At 40.1% G+C, this 25,531-nt stretch overlaps 2 protein-coding genes across 2 annotated transcripts; both read left to right on the top strand.

Annotated features, from left to right (window-relative positions):
* The first annotated feature begins 11,071 nt into the window (after positions 1-11,071).
* Hbe1 (hemoglobin subunit epsilon 1) lies at positions 11,072-12,444 on the top strand. Its single transcript, XM_008830586.2, has 3 exons — positions 11,072-11,179; positions 11,297-11,519; positions 12,252-12,444. The coding sequence occupies exons 1-3, from the start codon at positions 11,088-11,090 to the stop codon at positions 12,378-12,380; spliced, it is 444 nt and encodes a 147-aa protein (XP_008828808.1). The 5' UTR covers positions 11,072-11,087; the 3' UTR covers positions 12,381-12,444.
* A 4,941-nt stretch (positions 12,445-17,385) lies between these two features.
* LOC103732065 (hemoglobin subunit beta-Z-like) lies at positions 17,386-18,777 on the top strand. The gene is made up of 3 exons (XM_008830587.2): positions 17,386-17,486; positions 17,593-17,815; positions 18,649-18,777. Exons 1-3 carry the CDS (start codon positions 17,395-17,397, stop codon positions 18,775-18,777), a joined length of 444 nt encoding a protein of 147 aa, XP_008828809.1. The 5' UTR covers positions 17,386-17,394.
* The last annotated feature ends 6,754 nt before the right edge of the window (positions 18,778-25,531 follow it).

Here is a 25,531-nt window from a genome sequence, read left to right as displayed (position 1 = left end):
CTGGTAAGTTAGCCATATTTCAGTCGATGGGTCCTCATCCATGAGTATATGGACAGCACAAAATGAGCTTGGTGGATTATTAAAACAACAACAACCACCAAAACAAAATGAGGATATGGAGTTGGGAAGGGGTGGGGAGCTGGGGGTGGATTTGGATGAGTTAGGGGGAAGAATGTGAGATGAATGTAATCAAAATATATTGTATGAAACTCTCAAAGAATTAATAAAAACATATTAAAATTATATGCATACAATCCCTCCAGAGTTCAAGCCGCACTGGTATATCATAGTCCCTTTACCACCTTATAGTAAAGTGTGAGAAAGAATTAACGAACTATTTGAAAACATATAGAATAAAAAGAGATGTATCTTGAATCATAGAGAATTTTACACATGATTAGTTATAGGTACATTTATGAGAAAACCGGGGGCATCAAGCTGTGAGTTGGTTAAAGAGACTGTAAGTATGTATTACACTCCAGAGCTCATTTTCCATCCTAACCACTGACTCTTCATTCACTGCAGTGACTTCCAGCCTCATTGTTTCCAAGGCATAGGGATCTGTCTGTCTAATGCATATGTGACATTTTACCTCATGTCAGGGCCTGAGGACCTTAAGCAAGAGAGGTTCCATGCTCTGCTGTTACAATTGAATACTCAAGAAGAATCTTGCCAGACCCTCTGTTTGCGGATCTGACAGCAGAATAGCCCCATGGTTTACAGTATAAACTTTTACCCCATGTATGCCTCATGTTCTCATCTGCAATGAGGATGAAGGGACTCAGTACCAATCCTGTAGCTGTCTGTCTTGTCCATCTCTCATTTGTTTGCTCAAAAGTCACCTGTTGCTGTGTCTCTACAGCAAACCTTAAGAGGCTTCACATTGGGAAGGAAAATACTTAATGGTCAGAGACAGCCTACTGAAAAGAGAACTTTTACAGGGACACAGAGTAAAGGAAATACGTGAACAGAAGCTCTGAGATTAAAAAGTAGATCAGAGGCTGCATCATGATGGCTCATAATCAAACATCTCTCATGAAGTTATTTTGGTAGAGCTAAATAGTGTGTTCATATAAAATGAATCTGCTTGAGACTGAAGTAATATTTCAAAAAAGTAACCTCAGTTGGGGACAAGCTATTCAACACTGAGCCTGTTGGGAACATTTCACATTCAAACCATAATACCCTCTCTCTCTATTTCATAGGAGAGAGTACTGTCGGCCTGAGAAGTAGATCTTTCAAGATCACACAACTACAAGGTTCTGGAACCAGACCAGGGAACCAAGGGTAATTCTGAAGTAAGTAAGAAACCAATCTTTCTTCTGGTCTGTGACTGGCTTAAAATATAACAGCCATTCAATATACATTTCTAGACTTCAACACATTTAAAACTATTGTGTCTACCTGTATCTTCTCTAAAGAGGCATGATATGAGGCATGTATATCTTTTAAATAAAAATAGATTTAATTTTGTAAACATTACAAAGAGATACCTCAAAGTAACTATATTTCTAGTTATTGTCTTAAAGTAACAAATGACCTTAATAATTACATATAACTTACGTTACTGTAACAGATAATACCTACTGAACATATTTATGTTTCTAGCTCTAAAAACAACAAATGAATTTAGTCCTTATTATCCTTTCGTCTAAGCTGCATTATCATTCATGTTTCGGAGTATGAAGAAGCTAAGCCACTTGCTCAAGTTCACACAGGAGGTGGGTGGTATTTCTGGGATCACGGGCCCCATGTCAATATTCACTTGAACACTGATGGCTTAGTTTAATCAGGAATGTGCTTGTATTCATTGCACACGTCCCCTGGCATCCTATTCTCTTACACGATCTGCTGTAACTGAGAAGGCCTTTGAATGGTCTGCTGTTGCAGACAAAGGAGAGCTTGTCCTGCTGAATGAGGAAGTTGCCTTGACTGTTCCTGCCCAGTACAAGCCACAGAGTCAGTGTGTCTTAGCCAGGTCCACACACCTTGCCCTGAATAGAGACAGAAGACAGGCTTGCTCAATAAGGAAAATCCATTTTCATCCCTCAAGGGCCAGCTTATATTCCTTAAATTGTATTAATATTTTATCCATTCCTTACTGTCTAAAAAGCATCTGCACCGAGAGGGACATATTTTCTTAGCTGTATGATCTCTATTAAGTATGGAAAATATTGTAATATATTATGATTAACTCTTAACTTTGACCAGGACTCCTGGCAGACAAGATACATGCCTCATCTATGCCTCAAGCACTAACATTAGTGTCAGTACACAGCAAGTGTTCCATAAACATCTTCTGAATGACTATCATGCTTTCTACAAACCACAACCCTTCTCTATTTCTTCTAGCCCCTTAATCTCTGATTTAAAGGAGCTCTAGTTTTTCCTTAGTCCATATTCTGTCTGTGGGTCCCAACTGCTTTATTTCTGCAGTCCAAACACAGAAGATGTTGGCTGAGTCAGTTCTCCATGCCCCCACTCCCACCCCAACGGGTGTGTACTTCTGGGCCAGCATCTGACCTGAGCACAGCAGTGCTGAGTCATGCTGAGTCATGTTGAGGCTTAGGGTGTGTGGCCAGATGTTTTCAGTCTGAAGTGATGACTGTTATCTGGGTCTCCAGCAGGAAGCCTGTAGGGAAGATGGCAAGGAAGGGAGAAGTTGATACCCTGACTAAACTCTGCCTCCACCAGCACCATGAAGAGGGAAGGACCTTAAAACACAATGTGAAATATCCTATAATATTTTGTTTCCTGATTAGAAATTATCTTGCATGGTCTTTATGAAATATCGCAGCACTGCCAGTTCTTGTAAATCAAATGCTCATCCTTCAGGTTTCCTTTTATGCCTAGAGTCAACAAAATCCAATTCTCTCTCTCTCTCTCTCTCTCTATCTCTCTCTCTCTCTGTGTATGTGCACAAGCGTGTGTGTATGAATTTTGTTCATAAGAGATATAAGTGTTAATCAAATGTCATTAAGAATGACAGAATCATTGGATCTATGTGAGGAAGTTCTTGGACAAGTTCTCATGTGCCCTGCATTCTGGGACAGGACCTCAGTTTAGACCATAGTCAGTGCTTTAAATGCTTGTTGGGTGGAATTCTATCCTCACATTATGTTGAACATAGAAGAGGTACCCATCAGGGATGTAGGGATGCCCCCAGAAGAAGAGGTGATGCTTCAGAGAGCAAATGGGCATTTAGAGGAAGAGAGGGGAGCAGCAAATCCTCCTTCCCTGATGCAGAGGCCATAGCCTTTGTACCAAGCCTTCACCACATAGGTGTATTTTCTCAGATTATTCTGGCATCCCACAGTTTTCGCTCCTGAAAGAAATGTGAAATTCCAGTTAAAAGGCCAAGGCTTCCTTAGAAGCCATTAGTCATCATCCAAGGATATTGCTTGATATTGTTTTGGCTAATGGACCGATAGGCAGACAAGTTCCAAAGATGGTTTCTAGTTTCCCTATCTACCTACCCATCCAGTAGAACTGCCCAGGCAAATCTCAGGCTAATGAGCAAAGGTACATATAAAATCAACAAGAAGATGCTTCTCATTCAGCCTTGAAATCCTTTAATGATAAAGAATCCCACCTGGAAATCAGCATGCATTACAGTGAGCATGAGAATATGGACAGAAATACACACATGTGCACAAGCATAAGTACAGAAACACACACATGAGCATAGGTACAGAAATGCATGCATGTATATGAGCATATGTACAGAAACACACACATGCATGAGTACACACACACACACACACACACACACACACACACAAACACACACCCCAGAATCCCATGTCTAGTCTGTCAGTAAATACCTTAAGAATGCATCCAGAGACTGAAAGCTTCCCATCCTCTCACCAAAGGATAGGTCTTCCCCCTACCACACCCCTACCATTTCTTTCTAACAGAGGCCAAGGAAATCTTTTAGAAGTGTCACAGATAGTTATAGTCATTTATCTTTTATTATTAGTGCTTACTAACTGTGCAGAATTATGGGCTCCACTGTAACATTTCCATACAAACAAATGGCAGACTTTGATCAGACCCACTCCTAACCGCCTGCCTCTGCCACCCCACTCTTCTCCTAACCTTCTTCCTCCTCCATTATAATCCTCCTTTTCATATACTTCCTCCCTTAGAGTCTACGTAGAAAAGATCTGAAACTTATCTTTATGAGTTTGGCTTATTTAAAATACTATTCTCTACTCCTATTTTTCTGAAAATGATGTAATTTTGTTCTCTTTATGACTGAATAATACATACCCTCAGGAGGCAGTACTTTGATGGGGTTATGAGTTCCAAAGTCATGTGCATATGTTTTATAGGCTGAAATTTTCTCTTAAAACTTATTCAGGGGGCTTCAGAGATGGCTTAATGGTCAAAAGCACTCACTGGATGCTCTTACAGAGGACTGGGGTGTGGTTCCAACAACCACATGATGGTTCACAACCCACTTTAACTATAGTTCCAGGGGATCCAACACCTTCTTCTGACCTCCGAGGGCATTACCTGACAAGGGTGCACTTATACACATGCAGGCAATATACTTGTATACATCAAATAAAAATAATAAATTAAAAAAAAATAAAAAGGGGCTGGAGAGTTGACATAGCAGTTAAGAGCACTGTCTGCTCTTGCAGAGGACCCAGGTTTGATTCCCAGCACCCACATGGTGGCTAATGACCATCAGTCACTCTAGTTTCAAGGGATCTGATACCTTCTTCTTACATCTGTGAGCATTGTATGACACGGGTGCACTTACATACATGCAGGCAATACACTTATACACACAAAATAAAAATAATAAATAAAGTAAAAAAACGTATTTAGACCAAATTAGATGAACAAAATGATTGAAAAGGAATTCAGGCTACTTATTTCTACACATTTGGTATTGATAAAAGGAATGTTCATGAAATATGAGTGATTGGTTCTTTACTTTTGCCAGTTAGGTAAAAGCAAAGGAAATGAACCGTGCCAGGGCAGGCATGGGGCAGTCACGCCACTGAGGTCAGCATTGTGCCAACAGCTCAGATGCAGTTTATTTATCCTCTCTCAGGGGCATGAGCTGTGGCCTAGAGATACCAGAACACCTTTCTTTTCTATGGCTCCACCTGGACCAGCTCACTAATTGCTAACATGTTTTTCACTATACTATCAGAATTCAATAAGAATACAGTGGACAGTTTCTGGATCAGTGCTCTTTGTAGCTATTCATCACATTTGGAGTCCTCTTTTTGATCATTCAGGTTGTTTTGTTTGATCTCTTTTTTTAAAAATTGTACATCTAATTTGAATTTTGTGAATTTATTTATTTCCTTGGTTCTCTAGGGTTTGTAAGTTGTATAATCCTGGAAGCCTTTGCATTTTGATAATAGTCACATATTTTTAACTATACATACATACGTATGAATATATAACACAATACCTATTTAACAGGCCTTCCAATGCCAGATCTCAAACACTAGCCCATATCTCACCCCTTCCTCTTATCTACTCATGAAGGAAGAAGGATGGAGACAGGGAAGGCAGTGGTCATTACACTCTGACTCTTACTGTCTCAGCAAGGCCCCAGCCTTGACTCAGCTCTGACTCTTATCTGTACCCACAGTCTCTGACCCCACCCAGCTGTCAACAGCCTAAGTCCTCAGTAGAAGGAAAACACCAGCTCTTCCAGCTTCTGTTTATTATAAAGAAAATGAAGTGCACCCCCAACTCCCTAAAGAAATGAACAAGAATAAAATGAAACAATAAGAAGAAAAAGGAGAAAATAGGAAGTGGAGGGGGCAGAAAACAGGTGCAGTGAAAGATTGGTGACCCAGGTTTGAGCAAGGCTTAAGTGCAGGAAAAGCTCTCATAGCATCCTGGTCTAGGAGCCTCAGAAAGAGTTGTTCCTTCCCTTCACAGACGCCTCAAGACTCAAGAAACTGGAGGTTGAGCTGACTGACCTTCAGAGGAGCTATTTTGGGCCTTGAGTTTGGGGAAAAGAACAGTCATTAAATATGTCCATGCTCAGTTACAATAAGCAAAGAATTTGACTTTGTCACAGTCCCCACTGGGGATGAATGTGCCAGTGGATGATGGGGCAAGGGTCTGATCATCATTGTGGTAACTTTCATTTAAGACCTGCTTATTTGACCAGTCCTCAGCTTTTTCCAGAGGGTTGCAAATTCATAATTCAGCAATTTTCCCAAGATATAGCTACAATATACAGTACTCAAAATGATGAAGAATCATGCCTGTGTAAGAAATAGTATGTTTTGTTTTCCTTCAAATAGAACCAAATCTAAGTATTTTTTTCACTTTATTACCTGGAAGTAGAGATGGACTCAGCATATAGTGAGAACTTCTCCAATAGTTATAGGTAGAGAAGTCTAAGCTCTATATCTAAGATTAGTCTTTGAACCAGCTCTATGCAAAATTTATTCAAATATTTAGCTAGCATAAATTTTAGAGGCATTATATTTGAATAAAATATGCAGGTATTACTTGGCTTAATTATTTGGTTGTGTGAGCTAAGGTAATACCTTTGACAGGAAAGAATATTAAGAACAAAAATACTATCAATTTGCTTTGCCTCTTGCCTATTTCAGATAATTTTTATGGGCTGTTCTTAGAATATGTTAAGCAATATTATTTAGCATAAAAAGGTAACTAAGGATTCCCTAAAATCTTAATCTTGATGATAGACAACTTTATTTACTATAGGACTCAAGTTCAAAAATGCCAAAGATACCAGGAATACAAAGCTACATTGTGAGGAAAATGAGGGTGTTTATGCCTTTTGTAGGCTCCCAGATTCAAGTTTTAAACTTCAATTTCCCTAGTTTAAGTGAATATAAAATAACGTCTGGCTATGGCTTTCTAATTCCTCTTCCCAGTAAACATTTCTCTTGGGTAATTAAAAGCTACACTAATCTCTACTGTGAGTATAGACCCATAGGTTGGTCAGAAAGGCAGGTATCTGTGCTTTGAGCTATGAAGAGAAGGAAGTCGTTCTGAGAATGACACACAGTTCTACTCCCAAATTCATCTACAGCCTCTGTGTGAAATGAATCCTGTGTCTAAAGTGCTTCTGACATTGCCTGTGGCCTGTTCTCATTATTTTTCATGGAAGGAAAGTTCAGAGGCTTCTGCAGTAAAGAATTTCTTGATGCTGATAATACACAAGGCACTCCTAGTTAATGCAACACCCAACAGAGACATCCTATCCCACTTATTTCTGTCATTGGATATAAATACAGATGCTCAATGGAAGAAGAACTTATAACCTCTTTAAGAAATATAAGACATTTTTGCTATTTATAAGCTTTGTACATACTTTTTCCTATTAAACAATCTATGACGGGGGCCTAGAAAGATGGCTCAGTGGTTAAGAGCACTTACTGTTCCTCCAGAGGACCCATGTTTGGTTTCCAGCACCTACATGGTGGCTAACAACTGTCTGTAACTCCAGTTCCAGGGACTCTAACCTCCTCTTCTGTCTTCTGTGGGCATTGCATGCATGTAGTGCGCTTACATACATGCAGACACAATAGTCACACACATTAAAAAAGTTAAAACTGCCCTTACAAGATATTTTATGGTAAAGAATAACCACTGAAGTGACTCTTCTCAGATAACACTATGAAAAACATGCACTGAATGGGCCAATCTACCATGAATGACCTATTGTATGTCATTTTCAATAACAACGACGCCTACCAATACTAAAATATCTGATTCCTTCTTTTTTATTTTTGGCAGCACTAAGGACCAAAACCCAGGATATTCCAGGAAACTCTGCAGTATGGAGCTGTATCCCAGGCCTTGATTTTCTTGAGATAGGGTCTTGCTATCTGTGATGGGTTGGTCTTGAACTGATTACCCTTTTGTTTCTGCTTCCCAAGGGCTAGGATTAGAGGCATACACTATCGCAACCAGAAATATTTGACTCCTTAAAGACCTATCATAAATGAGATAAAAATATTTAAGAAAATATTAGATCTTTCCTTGTTGAGAACAGGCAGCTAACACTTCTTAAAATCTTGCACAGCTGTGCATGGCTCATACCTATAATCCCAGCTTTGAGGCGACTGAGACATGTGGACTTCCATGAGTTCCAGGGAGCTCTGAGCTTAGGAGTGAGTCCTTGTCACACGTAAATAAATGAGAAAGCAAATAAATCTAGCATAAATTTTAGAAAAGTTCAACTGCTACAAGAAATCTTGAGAGGCAGGGTTTAAAAAGGTCTCTTTTCAAGTCTTTCTAAAATGACTTAAAATGTAGATTTTTTTCATTTTTTTACCTATAGAGACTCTAAATGAATATTCTTATGAATTATTTTTTATGGCTATTTAATCTTTCTGATCTATCCTAGATAGATTTTTTTCAAATGTTAGGCTTTTCATCAGAAATAAGGTAGCAACAGTCAGTCATGATTGGTCCATAGGATAAAGATGTAAATATTTTAAGGGTTGACATAGTTTGACTTGAGTCAGCAAGCATCTAAGCAAAGAGACTGACCTCAGTTCACCCAACTAGAATTCCAGTATTGAGTGTCAGATCTGCTGCCAGTCAATACCGTGTCTTGTTTAGAGCCATCACACAGTCTTTAGCAGCAGGGGAGCACAGGATGATCCAGCTGGATGGATGCCAGGTCTTGTCTCACAGGCTAGGAACAGAGGAAGAGATCCAAGTCCTGCTACTGGACAAAAAGCAGGAGGAGGATCACTTCATACACTGACTCCCAGAAAAAACTGGTGTCCACATTTGAGTGGGTGGAGGGTGGAACATTCTTAGAAGGCTTGATTCAGAGAGAGGCAACTTCCTTAAATTGATGGACTTTAGTGCCCTTGTCCTGATTCCATGGGCTTCGGCAGTTCTGATCTTGACACTCAGATTCTGAGTCAGTATAACCGGTAATTTTGTGTATTAAAACATAGTATTTAGTAGCTAACAATCTGTTAAAATAGTCTATATCACAAAAGATGATTTTATATCTATATTAGTTAGAATATATGCCCAAAAGATATTCTTGGGTAATAACAAAAAGAAAATATGGTAGGAATTCAATGATTTGCAATAATACTAATTTGGGGAAATATATTAAGTTAGCTACAATTATAGGAGAAAGAAAAGGGAAGTGTTCTCATGTGTCTGAAGTGTTTGTGCTATATGCCTAAGAATGGTCATAAAAACAAGGGAAGGTTATAGAGAAAAAACTCCCAGTAACTTTGGAATATGGGGACTTGAGAGTTCTAAACTACACCGCTAGCTGAAAAAGAGGTAGCAGCCCTCGGACACCAGAACACAAACCAAACCAAACAGTGCTGAACCGAACAAAACAAAACAAGACAAAATACTTTTGAAAGAGAATCTCTTAGATTTATCAGGAGCACAGAGCAACAGAAGACGTACAGGATAGGATTAGAAGATGAACTGGCCAGAAGCCAGAACTTGGCAGGGCAACAAGATTACAGAAAGGCAGGAAAACTTTTCTGGAAACAGGAAAGCAGGAATCTGGGCAGCTGTGCATCTTCTCCCCCAGGCATCAGTTCTTTCATCTTAACAGGTACATCATGTTTTTGACTTTGTTACTTTACTTTAAAATAGTGCACAATGATAATTGTATTACCAAGTGCAGATTAAGCAGGATTACATAAGGACATTCTTCACATACACAGATGGAATAAAATCATATAAACATATATTTCAAATTCCAGTTCTAACAGATAAAGAGCTACCAATTCATCGTAAGACAGCTATGAAAATCACGGACAAAGGAGACATCTGAATCTTTGGCCATAATATCAGGAGTTATCCACAAACTTTTCCTAACATGATTAGTGTTTCAATTCACCTGTTCCTCAGTTGGATCTCAAGATCTATTTTAAAATATTTTTAGCTCCTTCTCACAGATGACATATGGGTTGGACAAATAAGCAAGAAAAGGGCCCCAAGTGACATCCCCAAAGGACCCAAGTTTCTGTGTGGTCACAGAGAGATGGAGTGATGCCTCTCTGGAAGCCCAGAGGGTGATCTGGTTCGATTGTTCCTTCCTAGGGTATTACTCTCTGGTGCTGTATTTTGGAATGAGGCCTTAGTTCCATTACCCATCAGTTGTTGCTGTATTCAGCTACTAGAAGCAAACATGCTTAATCCTTGTCTCCCACGGTATTGGGGGAAAATCTACAAAGTTTAGTTATAATTCATGTTTCCCAAGAGAAGAACTTGATGTAATTCTGGGTCACCAGTGAGCACCCCTTTTCCTTTGACCTCATTCATATCACTGTAAGCATTCTTCATCTAAATGCTAAAACTTGCTTTGGAATGGAACTTTTTTCCTGTGTTAGGGTTAGCTCCTCTCTTAGAATATTACATAGGGACAGAAGAGAGTAAAGAGAAGAGGGTTCAAAAAAGTTCTGGTTATAAAGTCATCAGGTAAATCTCAATGGTAATATTTATCACCTCTACTAATTAATATGAAATAAAATGACTGTGACTAGTAATAATCAGACACATAGAGATTAAAGACACATGTGTAAACATCTAAGTGTTAGTAGCATTAAAAATGTAGGAAATAGTATATTTTTAAATGAAATGGAGATTTTCCATTTCAAGGTTAAGAACTCAATTTTATGTCTTACAGGGTTTATACTGAGTTCAATATTGTGTAACTGTATTACTTCAACTGTGAACATAAAAATTTACAGCCACTTTTGAAAGAGATTTATCCTTTCTCTGGAAATTGTTACTGAATGTGTTAAAGCTGTAATGAAATGCTTCTTCTAATCAAGTGGTTATTAAATTAAAAAAAAAAAGTTCTGGAAGAGGAGTTAAAAAAAGAAAGAAAGAAAAATGTCTCCACATCTAAAATGTATTATCACAAACCCAGTACACAAGTTTCACTGCTGACCCTCCCATGACCCAGCTCCACCCATGAGGGACACAGGTCAGGCTGACCAATGGCATGAAAGCACAATGCCAGACAAGGGGCCAGAATATCATCCACGAAGAATAAAAGGCCATGGCTTCCGGCAGCAGCACACTGCTTCTGACACCTCTGTGGTCTCCAGCAAGCTCTCAGATCTAGCATCATGGTGAACTTTACTCCTGAAGAGAAGAGTCTTGTCACCAGCCTATGGAGCAAGGTGAATGTTGAGGAAGCTGGAGGTGAAGCCTTGGGAAGGTAAGTGTTGGCCGCTGATGTTTAGGGGGAAGGGTGAATAGGACCATTGATAACTAGCCACAAAGGTCCTCAAGAATTTTGAGTTTTTCTGACTTTTCCAGCTGTGTTTTCTCATAGGCTCCTTGTTGTGTACCCATGGACCCAGAGATTCTTTGACAGCTTTGGCAACCTGTCTTCTGCTTCTGCCATTATGGGCAACCCCAGGGTGAAAGCCCATGGCAAGAAGGTGCTGACTTCCTTTGGAGAAGCCGTTAAGAACATGGACAACCTCAAGGCTACCTTTTCAAAGCTCAGTGAGCTGCACTGTGACAAGCTGCATGTGGATCCTGAGAACTTCAAGGTGAGTTCCTGACAAGGTCACATATTCATTTGCTTTTGACTTGGGGGCAACAATGGAAGCTGAGACTCATTTGTAAGGGCAACATAGACCTCAGAACTCATTGTTCAGAGCAGAGGCAGTAAATGGCTGTAAGAAGCCTAAATTAGTTTATAGGTACTTAGAAAAATTTGTCACAATAGAACTTTTACGTGGCTACCATAGAGAGTGATTTCAGGGAATAGCAGATTTGTGCAAGAAGAAATAGGATTTGAAAATGGGAAATACCTTACTTTCTGTAGGTTCTAGTGACGGACATTGAGGAAAAGATTTGGGAGACAATTCAAAGACAAAATTTCTTCACTAGTATGACAAATTATCAACAATATGTTAAATGAATATTGTGACAAATGGAGACTTGTTCGTACATTGCTAGAAATATGAGAACCTTTGCGGTACTGAAATCCCATCTTACAGATCTTAGCCAACTGTGGATGAGAAAAGGAGCAAGAAAGGTAAATAGAACATGGTAGAAAGAGGAAAATGTGTAACATCTCAGCCAGGACAATGCAAAAGGAAGTCACAATGCTGAAATTGAACCCCAGCTTATCAGAGATGATGAGGGACTAGGTAGTTTGATCTCAGAGGTATTAGAGAGTACCAGGTCAAAACTGTTTCATTTTTCCATGCATATTCTTATTTTCTTTGAATGTTTATTTAACATGCCTCTCTGTTATTTTGTCTTTCACCTAACAGCTCCTAGGCAATGTGCTGGTCGTCGTCCTGGCTAGTCACTTTGGCAAGGAATTTACCCCTGAGGTGCAGGCTGCCTGGCAGAAGCTGGTGGCTGGCGTGGCCAATGCTCTGTCCCACAAGTACCACTGAGGCCTTTTTCAGATGACCAGCTCTCCTGTGTGTCTCTTGCAACCTCCTTCTGCACATGAGTTCTGGCTTAGCCCCTGAGGGCACAGTTTCTGTTTAATAAAGTTCATTCTCTTCAGTAATCAAAAATTCTCACTTGTCTATTTTTCTGTTTTGTGGTAAAGAAAAATTGTTATGGGCTGAAGGGAGGGAAGAGACAGAGGAAGAAACCCGAGCTTCTATGAAAAGTATGTGGGGATTCACGAAGGAAGGTAGCTGTTATGTGATGCTTCTAGAGGCCCAAAGAGGATGAAATGTTGGAGTCGAATTCTCAAAGAGAAGAAAGGGCTAATTTCGGGGAGATGGATTTATATGGCAGTTAGCAAAAAGTTACTGTAAAGAAGAAAGAAAAGAATGGAAAGGGTCTCTCAAAGTAGGTTGGAATATGTGTCATTTCCATCAAGCAAAAGATTTAAAGAGATCTAAGGTCCAAGCTAGGATTACTGCTTTAATTTACTTGAACATACATTTTATTTCATTAAAAGGTTTATTTTATTTTTAAATATGCGTATGTGTTTGGGTCTGCATGTGGTTAAGTACAAGTGAGTGCAGGTGCACTGGGAAGCCAGAGGTGCAGGAGCCCCCTTAAGTTGAAGTTACATGTGACTCTGTGCCACTTGATGTGGGTGTTGGGAACTGAACTCAGGTACTCTGCAAGAGCAGAGAGCACTCTTAACTATTAGTCATCTCTCCAGCCCTGAATATACACTTTCAAGCAGCTAGTTTATCTGGTGTCTTCTGAGACTGATTTCAAGATAAACGGATGATTTGAGAGATGGCTGGGAGCATTTCAGGAGTTCTGGTGCTGCAATGAGAGTGGGCTGCAGGCTGCTTTTTATGGAGGATTTCATTGTCGCAATGAGTAAATAAGTCTAAGACATATACTCACTTTGCAGTATTTCCTAAAAGAATGCAATTAGCAATAAAATGAAGTGAGACTTAGGATGTAAGTAGAACCTTTCCTGGTCAGGTGGGGGATGTTGATTCCATATATGAAAAGTCTATTTTTCTATGTAAATATTTAAAAGGTAAATAATCTAAACCCAGGAGATAGAACCTGATGATTTATATGAAACTGACTCCCTTAAGACAAAAGGCAGTTAAAGCTGGAAAAAACCACACAGTATAGAAAATTGACTATAAATATGTAGGCTATCAGTATTATAGTAGAAATAATAAAAAAATAACCTGGGTCTGGTGGCACATACTTGCTACTGGGAAAGCTAAGGCTAAAGGGTTACAGATCCAAGGACTGCCTGGGCTGCAGTGAGTGCAAGGCAGCTTAGTCAGCTTAGTGAGATGCTGCCTCAAAATGAATGACAAGAATCTTGTGTTGAGGAGAAGAAAGGACTAATTTAGTGGAGATGGTATTATATGGCAATTGCCAAAAAGTTACTGTAAAAGGGAAACAAAAAAAATGCCAAGGGTTCCTTCACAGTAGGTTGGAATATGAGCCACTTCCATCAAGAAAAAGATTTAAAGGGATCTGGGGTCTAAGCTAGGATGTGTAGCACAATTTATAGAATGTAGAATTTCATAGACTTGAGTTACAGTACCAAAAAAGTAAATTTATTGGTAAACAATATGTATTTTAGGACAATTGTATGCAAACAAATTCAAATAAGCAGAAAGTACATCAAGGTGATATATTGTTTTAAATCTAAGAAAAGTAATTAGACATTCAACCAGTGATGATGACCAAAGGTAGAGGGAGAGAGACATAGTGTCAAGTTTTCTAGAGTGAATGAGAAGAAAAGAGGAGGTAGCAGAAGTTGAAATAACCCAACCTCAGAGAATATATAATCAGAAGAGACCATGCACTGGCCCTAGACCATTGTATGGGTGAATCATCCTGGACAGAGTCCAAAGGTGATAGGGAGCTTGCTGTTCAAATCTGGAGTCAAGTTCCTATATCTAGGATTGAAATAGTTAAATGGGCAGATGAGATGAACACAAACAACACAATGTAGGTTAGTAGGATGTATTGTTTCAGAGCAAGTATAGACCTATTGACATAGAACTCATCTTCTATGGTAGGGAATATAAGCTGTTGTAAGATTTTAATTCTTACAACATAATTTCTAAACACTATGTATTTTTATAATAGTATGCCAAGTATTCTACTCTAATTCTGTTGCTGTGATAAAATACTCTTACCAAAAGCAAGTTGTGGAAGAAAAGGCTTATTTCAGCTTTCACTTCTAATTCATAATCCATCATTGAAGGAAGTCAGAGCAGGAACTCAAAGTATGAACTTGGAGGCAGGAGAGGACAGCTGCTCATAGGCTCTCTTGGGATCATGCTCAGTTCACGTTCTTCTTTCTGAGCCTAGGGAGGGTGCCCGCATCGGACCCTCCTACATCAATTATGAGCCCCATGGAAAGTTTTATTGTCACACTATGTGTGATGGTTATTTTTTGATACCAGCTAGAGTTACCTGGGAAGAGGAAAACTTAATTCAAGATTTTCCAACATCATCTTAATCTGGGAGCATGTTGGTGTGGCACTTTCTCAATTTCTAGTTGACCTAGAAGAGCTCAACCCACTGTGAGTGCTGTCTGAACAGAGGAGTCTGGAGTTTATAAAAAGGTAGCTAAACAAGGTGGAGAAAGCTTGACAGTAAGAAGAGTTGATCTTCTTTAAAGGAGGGACTCTAGATAGGCTGACTAGGCTCCAGTGGATGAGCTTGTACCAAGACTTATCTGAGTACAAAAGCTTGACTCAATTGGCCTTAACATCTATGACAGAATGCATGAAATCCAGTGGGGACAGCGTTATCAGGGGTTGCAGATTGGGGAGGGGGGTCTAAATATGACTAAGATGTATTGTATGAAATACATAAAAAAATCAATGAAAAATATACATTAAAAATTCAAGGAAAACATATTTTGAAGTATGAAAGGATAATTAAAATAAAATCATAAGTTAAGTGCATGCATCACAAAAAGAAGTATTTCTCTATGCCTTTCTGCTTCAGTTCCTGCCTTTAGTTCCTGCCTTGATGTCTCCCTATGATGAACTGTAAACTATAAGTTAAATAAGCCTTTCTTCCTAAGTTGCTTTTGGTCGGTGTTCTTCCACAGCAACAGAAGGTAAGCCAGAACACACAAGGTTTATCATACATTCTTAGGACTGACAATAATTTTGACAGAGTTATTCAACAAACAGTTGTTGAGTGTATGCTTGGAAGTTCGTGGGATAACTTGTAATAAAACTGTCAATGAAGTTTCAAGCAATGTCAGAAACAATGATGTGGGAAAGTGAATGGAAGCACAGGTATAGACAGCAGTTAGAACATCTTTGGAAGAAACTGCCTCCAGAAAGTAAGAGTAAAGCAGAGGTTACACGGAATTCTGGATTACTATTTTGTTTTCTTGAAATGTGATAAAGATATTTTGCAGGACTATAGGATCACAAATATCATCAGTGCCTGAGGAGCAGCACGTGAGAGTCACTTGTAGAGGTCTTTGGAGGCTTAGACACTAGGTTCCAGTTACCCTCCAAGATCAGACCTTGTAAATTGAAGATAATAGAATATTTGATATTCTGAGAGATCTGTGCACAGTACACCATCTCATAAATGTCCTATCTTAAAGAGAATTTGTGGGTTCTCTTTCAGCCATTAAAATCTACTCCATGTGTCACTATGCTGAAAGAACTCAAAATGTTACAACTGTTTATAGAAAATCGCTACTGATATTAGAAATATCACAGTTGTTCATTTAGCTTTCCCTTCTATGAATAGATACAAGCTTTATAAGTCATTGTAATGACTCAAAGGTTTTCATCTGTGTTTCCTCCAATCTGAGAATCTAGGGAGTAAATTAATTTGGAGACAGATCTTCCAATGAATCAGTTGCCTGTAACTTCTTTATATGTATTTTTAAGTACTTATCAATTCTTGTGATAGTAGCACACAATGAAACCAGATTTCCAAAGTTTCAGGCATCGTGATCTAGCAAGTTCATGCTCAGGAAAAATGAAAAATTGTGGCATCTTCCTGCCATGCTCAATGTGACATGCCAGGAGCAGAAGTGAGCAGTTGTGTTCTAGCATGGATACTGCCCATGGACTATTACTCTGTGGAAATACCCCTTCTTCTTCAGAGCTATATTACAAACATGCAAAAAGCAAAGATACACCCTGGCTCACACAATGTGAAAGACCAGCCATTTACCTTCTCAGCACTTACTCTTTCATGAGCATAGAGAAGGCTGCACCCATACTAACTACCAGCCAGGTCACTTACGCAGTGGATATGCATGTTGTCTGGTGACCACAGAACATTGATATAGAAGCAAATACTATTGTTTAAACTATGTAGTTATGCCATATTTTAATGTATGGTAGAGGCAAAGATTCACACATATTTTATTCCACAGCAGTAATCTATTCCTATACAGAAACTGAAAGATAATCGTTCTGTTGAGAAGTAGGGAGTTCATGGCCTAAACCCACAGAGAATGCATTCAAAGGAGAGTATAGCACTTGTTTCTTGGAATTCCTTTCTTAATAAGGTTTCTATTTGTGCCACCTGAGACTGAGACCCCATTCTAATGACCCTAAAGACTCTTACTTTCCCTCAATTTTTATAAAAATAATTGTCTATGGTTCCTCTTTAATCTAAGGAAAGAGACCAAAAATAATGGAAAGTTTAACAACGAAATCCTAGCAAATCCATGGGCAGGATCCATGGAACCAAAGAAAAGGAAACAATGAGAGAAGAAACTACTTTAAAGGTAGGGTCTCCATGAAGGGCCTGCTTGACATTATCTCAATGGGAATGCTATCTGACCTTTACTCCACTGGACCCCACCCTGGCTTGTCCAGCCCCCTTGACCAATAGCCTCAGAGTATCAGGGAGGGGAGAAGGGGTGAGGAGGTCCCTGGCTAAGAATAAAAGGACATGTCTTCCAGCAGTTGAACACATTTGTTTCTAACTACCTGCAGCTATCAGCAAGCTCCTAGACCCGACACCATGGTTCATTTCACAGCACAGGAGAAGGCTGCTGTTGCACGTGTATGGGGAAAAGTGAACTTGGAAGAAATTGGAGGAGAAACTCTGGGAAGGTAGGTCCTGGGAGCAGGACAGGGAAGAGAGGGGGAAAACAGTTTGGTGGAAATATCCAGGCCTCTTTCAAGTGCTTGTGACAAACTGCTAATGGCCATCTCCTAGGCTCTTGACTGTCTACCCATGGACACAGAGGTTCTTTGACAAATTTGGAAACCTATCTTCAACTGCAGCTATCATGGGCAACCCCAGGGTGAAAGCCCATGGCAAGAAAGTGCTGACGTCCTTTGGAGACGCCATTAAGAACATGGACAACCTCAAGGAGGCCTTTGCTCATCTGAGTGAGCTGCACTGTGACAAGCTGCATGTGGATCCTGAAAATTTCAAGGTCAGTTCAAGATATACTCATGAATTCATTTGGGTTAGACTTGGGGCAATCATAGGAATTCAGACTGTGATTGGTAATGCCAACCCAGATCTCAGAATACCTAGATCCGGAACTGGTGATAGTAAATGGTGGAAGAAGCACAGAAAATTGTCAGGACAGAAAATTCAAGTGGTGGATATGTAATCCAGTTGGTGGCTTGCATTTTTAGCATGCATAGGCTTGGATCTTGATTCCTAGCATGGGAAATAAAGGAATAGAATTTTAGATTTGTTTATTGTAGTGCATGGTTTTAGAAATTAGAAGATCTTTGCAAGAATAAATGGAAATTGGAATTGGATGGGTTTTCTATGGGGAGAAATAGCTTCTTTGTATAAATCCTAATGGCTGATGCTTCAGGAAACAGATGAGGTGAATTTAAAAGCAGATTTTTCTAATCAATTTGATGAACTCTCAGAAAAAAATAATGTACTGCATTTCCATTGAGTATTGTCACAGCAAAGGTTTCTTTCTGCACTGGCTGGAGACGTACACTTCACAAGCAACCTTGTTGCACTGAAGTCCTGTGTTTATAGAAATTAGTCAAGTGGCAAATAGAAAGGGAGAAAGATCAGGGTGGAGGAATAAAGACGGAAGGCTAGAGGCGGGAGAATGTTCAACGCGAAGGACAGCAGCCACGACTATCAAACTGAATAAAGTTCATCAAAATGACTGAAAAGGAAGTTGGAGGTTGGAGTGATCAGGGAATGACGGTTTAAAATGCTCTTTTTCATGGAATTTTTTTTCTGAACATCCACATATTAACACCCTTTGTTATTTTGTCTTTCATCTAACAGCTCCTGGGAAACATGTTGGTGATTGTCATGTCTGCTCACTTTGGCAAGGAGTTCACTCCCGAGGTGCAGGCTGCCTGGCAGAAGCTGGTGGCTGGGGTGGCCAGTGCTCTGTCCCACAAATACCACTGAGCCCTCTTCCTAGCTGACCAGCACTCCTGTTTCCCCCTATGCTCTTCTGCACAGGAGTATTGAACTAGGTCTTGAAAGTAAGATTCTGTTTAATAAAGACCATTTTCTTCAGAAACTGAAAATTCATACTTTGTACTGTCTTTATTTTACTTTTATGATAAAGAAAAAATGGTTGATGGGTTCTTGGGAAAGGAAAGACAGGAAGAAAAAATAACTTTTCTGAAAAGTCTTTAGGGACTTAGGAAAACAGGTGTTATAGGAGGGTGCTGGAGGGCCAGGGAGGCTGAAAACTTGGGGAGAAAGTCTCATAGAGGGGAAGAAAGAGCTGGTGTAACTTAGTGGGAATAGTATGGCAGTAAGACAAACATTTCCTACATAGTGGACAGAGGAGGTTGGCCAGTGGTTACTGAGAAAGAAATGTGGGACATGCCAAATCACTTAAGAGAACTTTTTACATAGATCTAAAGTCTAAGGTAGAATAATTACTTTTAATTTATTTGAATATGCATTTTGAAATAATTAACTTCTACTGATTGCTTACACATGTAGTCACTGGAGAGTGATCTTTAGAGAAGTAGGAGAATTTGGATGATATCTAGGAACCATGCAGAAGACACGTCCATGGATCAAGTGCAGAGGGTTATTTTTTGAGGAGGTAGGGAGGTTAGTTTCATTCTGTCAATAGGAAGAAAAGCTAAGACATACAGTCACTGTGCTGTGTCTGTGCAGTATGTCCTAAATGCCCTAAAATGAAGTTCACATGAGGATTTAAGCAGTGGGAGCATGTGGAAATGATGAAGATTCATATACACAAAGTCTGTGTGAATATAAAAGGATCATAGTCTAAAACTCTTGTCAACTTGGTGACTGGAAGCTTACTCAAAGCAGAGATCAGGTAAACATATCAGGGCTTGAGGTCTTTAAACACTGAAAGTTAGAGTCCTGTATGTTAGAAAAATTATTGTACCACTCATTTTCTAGACTCCATACATTGGTCAAAATTTAGCTGGTTAAATATATTCAGATTTGTCTCTGTCTCTGCTATAAGGTGCTGAGAACAGTAATACCCATAGACTTAGTCTAGGGTCTTTCTGAACACTAAGACTTTCAATATGTCATGAATAGAATAAGCAGTATTTATTCATTGTGATCAAATTAATTTCACCAAGTTAGTGAGAACCATGTGCATTTAAACATTTTTTTTTTCTCTTTCTTGCCTCCAATATTCTGTCTCTGGACATCTGGGGGTGAAGGATCTTAATGACGGAGTAATGGGCAGAACATAGGTGTTCTACCTCTTTGAAGGGGAGATAGAGATCTAGGTATTCCCAACCAAATGCCCAAGACAGCAAATTTTAAAATATTTCATAATATACACACATATATGTGGGTGATTCAAGATTTTTAACGACTGATGAGTAATTCTTGGTCACATATCTCTCTATTAAACTATGTAACATTTACAAGGGATGATAAAGATTGAAATCAATACATTTAGATCATCATTGTGATTGTTAATTATTATTGTTTTATGTATTTGTGTGCATGTGTGTGAGGGCAGCGGTGTGTAGGTGTGAGTATGCCTGCATACATGCATGTGTGAGAAACAAAGGACAACCTTATCCGTCATTCCTCAGGTTCTGTCCTTCTGGTTGTTTTTTGAGATAGCATTTCTCATTGGTCTGGAACTCAATATATAGGCTAGATTGGCTGGCCAGCAGGCCTCAGGGATCTGAATGTCTCTGCCTTTCAAGCTCTGGGATCACAAGCAGACATTACCATTGCTGGCTCGTTCTCCCTCATATGTGGATCCCAGCACCAAATCCTCATATGTGAATATGCATCCTGAAACTGCAGGAACCAGTATAATGGAAAGGAACCAGAGAAGTAAAGGAAATAAGGAACCTGAGTGAGAAGACCAGCAGGAGACAGGTGTTACTAATGGAGAAACTGATCAAATAGGGGTATTTAAATGGGAGGGGGAAGAAGGGTTATACCAGAAACTTTGGGGATAAAGAGAAAGAAGGACCTCAAGAGAGCTGGGACCATAGTAGACTGGTATTATCAAGGGAGAAATGGGGAAAATGGGGACATTTTAAATGGGGAAGTCATGGTGCAAGAGTTAGACAGGGAAAGAAGGGAGAGATTAATAAAGCCTAGCTAGTTTAAAAAAAGAAGAAATCATATTAGGTCCAACAACCTAAAGATAAATTACACATAGCTAAAGGCTACATAAAAAGAAACAGTGCCAGACAGGAGAAACTTTCCTCTGAGTTTTTGGCCAGGGTAGTACAAGAGACTCACAAAATTACACAGGCTATTGCCATTGTCCTTGATTGCCTCCCAGAACTTGAAGGTAAAACCCTATTGCTGAAGACAGGACATACTTGAGACATAGGATTTAGAATATTGGAGCTGGAACTGACTTAGAAGCCATCTCCCCTGAAAGCTACCTCTCATATCTTTGGAAAGCACTATACGAGGTACTAAGAGAAAACACCAATCAACAGTCTGACACCAGCTTCAAGACTAAATAACCACATCAATGACCTGCACAGAATATGACATTGGTGCAGTAGTGACGCCTTTATCTTGGGGGCAATTAACAGCTACCTAATTTGACTAAAAGCCCACTCAGTGGGAGAAAACTCACATGTGGTACTGTAAACATACACATGGCTGGAGAGGTCATAGATCTTAGAGAAAAATCCCAAACCGTCACATCCCTAAACTAATGGAATTTCTTACTATGTGCTAAATATGTATCCTTATATTTACGGACAAATACCCCAGTCACCATGCATCAAAGAAGCTTCTTTTGCACCAGACAGAGACTATTACAGAGTACCACAACTGGTCACACACAGACATTGTGAATTGTCCAAGTCTAAGTGGCACATCTACAATGCAGCCTCTACACCTAAGGCTCACGGAATATTGAAAAAGGGGTAAAGAACACAACAATGATGACCTCAGTTCTCAAGCTCCCTCATGCAACAGAGGGCCAGGACACAAAAGGTTACAAATGGACCAAAGTATAGAGACTAAAAGTCTGCAGAATTCTGGTCCTTGGACAGGACTCCTATATTAATCTATACCCACTGAGGGCTCAGGGACTATTGTTGAAGAGGGGGAGGGTTCTAAGAGCCAGGGAGGAGGTGCATGACCATTTGGAAATATAGTCCTATAGGCTCCTGGGACCCTGCTCATATGAACCTACAGCAATGTTGTTAGCATGCACAGGACCCATGCGAACTCAAACAGACAAAACCCCAGCATAGAACTGGGGAAATGGACAGTAGATCCCAATCTTAGCTGAAGAAATCTTGGCAACTAATTACTGCTGTGTGAGGAAAAGCTGATCTTCCAAAAGCAAGAGACTGTGATAGGGTAACTAGCCCTCAGTAGATGAACTCGCACTGAGGGATGTCTGGGGACACTAACTGGACACAATAGGCCTTAATTAAAAATGACAGAATGTGTGAATTCCAGTGGTTGGGGAACTATGGGAGGGTGCCAGTGGGGAAGGGGTATAAAGATGAGCTATTCTGTATGAAATACACAAAAGTTCAATTAAAAAACAAAATTTCTTAAATAATATTTTTATTTGTTCTTTGGGAATTTACTATAATGCCTTTTGATCATATTCAAGCCTCCTCCTCTATCTTATCTCAGATTCACCCCCACCTTTCTACCTCCCTACCTACCTAAACCCCAATTTTTGTCCTCTTTTAAAATTTTTGTGAACTTTGTTCATAAGTGTGTATACTCAGATGTCCCTCACTGTGAGTTCACCCACTGGAACATGGTTAGCTTACGTATGTCAGTTCCTGAAGTAAGATCAACTGTCTTTCAAGCATCAGTGATCAGCTGCTGCCATCATTGTCCTAAGTTCCCAGAAGTCTGGAAGATTCTGTTTCCTTAAGATCATGCAACAACCCTTGGCTCTTTCAATCTACCCACCCCCTTTTCCACAATGGTCCCCGAGCTCTTGGTGGGGACCTATCTAGGGACACACACTCTGCAGTCTCCTATGCTCTACAATCTGACCAGGTGTGACATTCTGTGTTAATCAACCTCTGTTGCATGGTGAAGCTTCCCTGGTGAGAGCTGAGAGATACACTAGTATTCTGTCTAACTCCTGCTCCACTATGTTCTAGAGCACACATTATAAGGCCCAGGAGTGGTAAATCAGGGGCCGACGTATCAGCAAGCAGCTGCAGAGGTAACCTGAACACTGCTATGTGTAAGAAGAGACATCTGCGGTAGAGGTGATATCCTAGAGGGAGACTGCATATGTAAGGCAGAAATTGCAGGGAGAAAAAGATTTGAGGCTGAAACCCTCTGAATTGGCCTCCAATATAGCAGATAAATTGGTTAAAAGAGGGGGAAATGGAGATGTTAGCTTGACATTTCTCAAAGCTGAGATGTTAATGAGCCCTTTGTGGAACACCCAAACCTGGACTACCTGGGAGAAGTCAGGTACCAAAAAGGAAGAGAGCCAAAAAGAAGGTGACAGAAAATACTGGAAAATACTGCGTTGGCCTGTATAAGCTATTATATTAGATATATTATAGATATTTGGTCATATTAGTGGACATCTCCACGGATATTAGGGCCTCGAGGCTAGTAGAAGAGGGATAGGCACTACTGAGGGAACTAAGCACGAGGGAAACAATGTGTGATGCCCAGTTCATGGAGACAGATAACGGTGTGTTCACCAGAGATTTAAAGAAGGACTTGATTCAGCAGGGACCTGGAGATTTGTATGGAACTTTAGTGGCTCTTCTGAGTCCCTCTGTAGGGCAGGATCTTCATGAAGTACGAAAGGCTGGGGCAGATCTAAGGAGCTTAGATCAGCATGTAAAGTGTGTCTGTAAAATGGCAGAGCAATCTACAGGAGGCAGAAGAAAGACAAAGCAGAGACAGAGGTCCGTTTGGGTTACTGGAAGGCAAATGTGCCAAGATTTGTAAAGAGCCAAAGTTCCTAAGCAAGAAGTTGACAGCTTAATTCTACGTTAAGGAGTTTCTGGAAGGACTTTAAGGCATGAAGAACAATTCACAGAAGGCATGCATATTAAAACAATAAAGGCACAGAAGGTTGAGGTTGTCCCAGGAATGGGTAATGATTACCTCAGACTAAGCAAGGTATCCTTCCCTCTTCTGAAATGTTATGCTGGAGTGGAGAGAGTTTGACCAGGCAGGGCTTTGCCCTGCAGCCAGGTGCGGTTGATGGAGAGGCAGCAGCTGTGGCTACAGCCTCAGGGCTGACCCAGGGCCTATTGGACCCAGGGAACCATCAGGTGCAGCAGGCGAGAGCAGGACTTCATTCTCCCTTGGCCCTGGGTAAGATCAAGCAGCTAAGACAGCCACAGTGAGTTCATTAAGAATGGAGAAATGCAGGAGGCTCCATGAAGAGGAATTCAGAAGTAATGGCTCAGAGAAAATGACTAAGGATTGTGGAAAACTAGTGAGGTTAATGACTCCTGTCCATGGTATTTTACCCAACATGAATTTATTGATGAAATTAATAAAAGTGGAAACTTTCCACGCTGTATTGGACTTAAGTTTGGTTTAGTATCTTCTTAGTTTTGAACTTCTGCAATCATCTGACACTTGCCCAGAACAGAAGACAACTTTCAAAGAGCTTCACCAACGTTTTCTTTGTAACCCCTCCATTTGTTATGGGATGGAGGTTAAGGCATTGAGTTGTTGTCCAACCGATCCTCTGAACAAAAGGTTTCATTATATAAATGACATAATGTTGGCTTCTGAGTATTTTGCAGATTTGGAAACTGAATTCAGAGATATTCAGGTATACCTGAAGGAAATTTGTTTACAAGGTGTATAAGGACCTGTGAAATTCTTGGGAGCTTAATGGTTGGGCCAGGCACAAGTGATGCCTATCAAGGTGGTTAGGGAAAATGCACAACATCCTGGGCCTGTAAATGCTAAAAACCGAACAAGAACATCTCATGGGAGTAGAAACAGAGGCTTCCAGAAGTCATAAGGGTACTAAGTATCTCAGTGGCTGGGGTGGGTCATCTCCCTAGGAGTTATATACAGATGCCACAGAACAGCAACTGCTACTTATTTGTTAAATGATGTACTGGCTAAGGTTCTTCCTTTTCACTTATGCTCTGTAGTACAAGGAATATACTGGGACTTACCAACAGCCACATTCTGGAAACAGATGATGAGAGAACTCAAGGGTTCCATATCTCACTGGAGTGGGAGGAAATGCATCAGAACTCTATGTCATCTCCTCCAATGCTCACCAATTCTTGTGGAAGAAGATGGAAGAAAGGATGTAAAGCCTGGAGGAAGGAGTGGAGTGTTTGAACAGGACTGTCCTCCACCAGACAGACATCATCCTCTGTAGCTCATATCTGCCCATTTGCCAAAGATCATCACGGCTAGACTTGTTGACTGCTGACATCCCAGCACAGAAGGAGGGCCAGAAAGAGTCCTGGGACCCTCAACTAAGTATCTAGCCATACTTCACTGACAGTTGTGGGCAATTTGATCCTAATTGCACATGGCCTAGGAGAAGGGTTAGAGTATATTAGGGTGGGGAAGACTAAGGGAGAGGAGTTCCATTTAAGCCGCTACTAGGAAGTCATCATTCGTGCTTGGGCAAAGACTTTCTATGCACCCATACTCCTGTGAGTAATCCTTTACCCATTACTGTGTGAGGAAGTCCAATAAACTCATTGGTTACCCAGAGTGCACTTTGGTGGATTCACACCTCAGT

Source organism: Nannospalax galili, unplaced genomic scaffold (assembly GCF_000622305.1).
Source record: "Nannospalax galili isolate Female #2095 unplaced genomic scaffold, S.galili_v1.0 scaffold635, whole genome shotgun sequence".
Classification (NCBI taxonomy): Eukaryota; Metazoa; Chordata; class Mammalia; order Rodentia; family Spalacidae; genus Nannospalax; species Nannospalax galili.
Note: the sequence above shows the minus strand (reverse complement) of the source record. Positions and strands in the feature narration are given on the sequence as shown.